This window comes from Phalaenopsis equestris, unplaced genomic scaffold (assembly GCF_001263595.1).
Source record: "Phalaenopsis equestris unplaced genomic scaffold, ASM126359v1 Scaffold000951, whole genome shotgun sequence".
Lineage (NCBI taxonomy): Eukaryota > Viridiplantae > Streptophyta > Magnoliopsida > Asparagales > Orchidaceae > Phalaenopsis > Phalaenopsis equestris.
Genome location: NW_018165390.1, coordinates 352700 through 356316, shown reverse-complemented (window position 1 = coordinate 356316; position 3617 = coordinate 352700). Strand labels below are relative to the sequence as shown.

Below are 3617 nucleotides of genomic sequence, written 5' to 3'. Positions count from 1 at the left end.
AGCATCTGTTCATGATCTCCTCCACGTGGTTCTCATACCGATGCACCATACTGGCCCCATCCTAAAGATCTGAAGGATCTCAAGGGTGTCAGGAAGAGCGGTGACACAAGTTAGATCTATTAAATTTTTAGCACATTCATAGTCGTGTCAATCCTGATGACTTAGCTCGCATTGTTCACCGAGGTCAACCCAGCAAGTATTGTTTGTTAAGGCGTCGCAGCCAACACGAGGTCACTCTCCTAACAAGTAGGACAAGCCATCGAGGAATGGGCAAAATAAACAGTCATGCAGAAAGCCCACATTGTGACTGCTCGACCGAAGTATAAGGTAATCACAACGGGCGCTCAAAAGAGTGAACACACACCATACAAATGAATGCAAGGATGCTACATGCAACATGACATGCACAAATAGGATGTATCGGTAAAACAGACTACCTATAAAGAGGAATTACACATGCCTGGGGACCCAGGGTGTCATGCAACTAGCAGACACCGGCTATAGGTGATTTTGCATTGAGTAAAAGGACACCTATAAAGAGGAATTACACCTTATCCGAGAGGCACTCACCGAGCATACATGCAAACATGCAGGATAAGCAACAAACATGTGATAAGTGCATCAAAGTGGTGAAGGCGAGTATGTCGTGACGGTAGTGACTCAAAAGGAGTGGGCATGTCGTAGCGACAGTGGTCCAAAAGATGAGTATGTCGAGGAGGTAGTGACCTGAGGATGGGCATACGGTGGCAGTAGTGACCCGAACAAAATGGTATGTCGAGGCGGTGACCTGGAGGATTGGCATACCTTAGCGGTAGTGGCTCGAAAAGAGGGTATATTGGTAAAGCAGTGACCCAAAGAAATGGGCATGCTATGGTGGTAGGGGTCTGAAAAGAAGGTATGCCGGTAAGACAATGACCCGAAGAAAGGCATGTCATGACGGCAGTGACCCGAACAAATGTGCATACTGTAGCGATAGTTGCGCGATGAATAATATTTGTTGACCCGGTGGACGGGCCAATTTGAGTCAGTTTCGCGCGTGACGCGACGAATAATATTTGTTGACCCGATTGGAGTCGTCCGACGAACAGAATGTTGATCGGCCTCCGCCTAAGCAAGAGTCAAAGCCTAGCAAAAATGACCCTAGCTACGCACCTCTCAGCACACGCCGAAAGGTCTGAAATGGATGTCTCGCGCTACGAGAATCAACACATGCATCAAGCAAAGTTTTATAGCGCTCGACCGGACATCCTACACTTGCGACATCAAAAATTGATGCCAACAACTGCTAACTTATCTATCATGCAAACTTCAAATGTGCAGCAAAGCATATGCAATTCTAGTTATAAAAATCTCAGCAAAAGAAAACTAAACAAACATAGCAGTGTTCAACATTCTCCACCTCAAAATGTTACTCCACAGTTATGATATTTAAATTAATAAACCTTTAAAAAACAGATGAACAAAAGGTCATATATTTTTCATTTCATAGCTTCTATTGCTTGATCAGGATTACGATATATGCTGCTAACTAATCTATCTTGTAAACTTCAACTTTGCATCAAAGCATATGTACTATGAGAAAAAAAAACAAATAGATGCTCAAAAATCCCCCCACAAAGTGTTCATCTACGCATATATATGGGAAAGAGCAATTTAATCGGCCATCAAACAACAATGGATACATATGTAGATCAAGAACACAAAAAAATCATAAAAGAAGCAATAAACACGGAAGTATACAACAAATGAACCGCAAAAACAAAAACTATATATGAGAAAACTTCACCGAAACGTTGCAGCAAGTCCTCAACGCCGAACGGAGGTAAGAGAGTGGAACCAGGTTTCAACCCTAATGATACGAGTGACAAATGAGGATAAAGGCGAGGGTATATACGAGAATAAGAAGTGTGATTAATAGAAATCCAAAGGGGCGGCGACGTCAAAGGCACCTCGCAACGAAGCTCCAACTGCGGAACACCCTCTCCCCCTTCTGTTTCGACATTCGACTTATTGCGTCCCACAACCAGCAAAACGCTCAAAATAAAAAGGTTCCCAAACGCAACTTCTTTTTGCAACGTAAAAGTCCCAAAAATGGGTCCTAAACGGGTCCTTAATTCATGAGCTATGGGTTTATTATTTTTATTATTTGTGAAAATTGACATGCATAGCACACAATTCGAGTACTTATGTATCTCACATAGGACTTTGATGGTCTTTTTGTTTGAGAAAAGTAAACGTTAATATGCGTGATTCAAACTGTTCGTAAAAAATGTGTAACAAATAATTGCATGTATTTTGATTTTTTTTCCCCAAAAAAAAAAAATGCATGCACTTTGATGTTTTAAATTTATACATTAAAAAAAGTATATTTTAGCTTTAAAATATATATTAAAGATCTTAGTTCATGTGTAAATATAAAATTTCAATTATGAGATATAAAAATACATAAAAATTGTGTGCAATGTATATAAGTCCATGCCACAATTTTTACCTATTTGACAAATTGAACTTAAAATTTCATATTTAAGTTCATAACATCCTGAGGCCATATATTTATACATTAAAAATGAATTATTTTAAAAAAAGTATATAATAATAATATTTTTATGTAATATTATACATTTTAAGTACTATAATGTGAGTATGAAAATTTAAGTTATATATAAACCACCGAAAAAAAGTGTTTCATCCAGAGTCTGGATGTAGAATTACAATCATACAGTACAATATGACCATACTCGAGGTTTTTCTTCAGTACAATCTTGTTGTATTAAATAAAAAAAAATATCCAAATAAATAATTCAATGTGAAAGTAAGTCATAATGTACAACATTATTGCATTAAAGAAAAACTTCAAGTACAATCATATTGTACACCATGATCGAGTCGAGCTTTAAGTTTCTCCGCTTTTTAGATAAAGACATACAATAAATTTTAATCAAAATTCAAACATAACTCTACATTAGTACTCCACTCCGAACGAAAAATATTTTCTAACACGAGAAACCGACCCATTATTTCCAAAACTATTTTAAAAATTTTAAATAAAACAAAACCAAACCAAACCAAACCAAACCAAACCAACAACAAGAATCCAGCCTTCACCTTCCCTCCGATCCCTCAAAAGCTCGCTTCTTCAACGAAGTCAGCTTCACCGCCGATCCCAACGCCGACGAACTCACCTCAATCTCAAACGAATCATACCTTAAAAACAGCTCAATGACGAGCAATCTCGCCACCAACACGACGAAATCCTTCCCGGCACACTGCTTGTTCTCCACCGTCGGCCCCTCCGTCTCTGGCCCGTTCGACCACACCACATACCTCAACAACCGCTCCCCTTCCCCTCCAACGAACCGATCTCCGACGAACTCCTCCGCCCGATCAAAAACCCTAGGATCCTTCGTTGCAAACGGTTGGTAACCGAACAGAACCTCCCCTGTCTTCACCTCAAACGTGGCATCATGGCTCCGGATCAGTAGATCGCGTTTCGCCTTCCCGTACTGCATTGGCACGGGTGGATCGATGCGGAGAGCTTCGTAGACGACGGATTTTACCAGCGGCATTTCTTCCTCGATCACCCGCATCCCGATTTCGCCGGCATTGGATCGGACGGC

At 40.2% G+C, this 3617-nt stretch overlaps 1 protein-coding gene across 1 annotated transcript in view; it reads right to left on the bottom strand.

The window, feature by feature from the left end:
* Nucleotides 1-2907: 2907 nt before the first annotated feature.
* The window catches only part of LOC110032486 (allene oxide synthase 1, chloroplastic), a gene marked incomplete in the record, with an annotated part of 1867 nt that continues 1157 nt past the window's right edge, over nucleotides 2908-3617 (bottom strand). Inside the window, 1 exon segment of the mRNA XM_020736134.1 lies at nucleotides 2908-3617. Within this exon segment, the coding sequence (XP_020591793.1) occupies nucleotides 3102-3617 (516 nt within the window).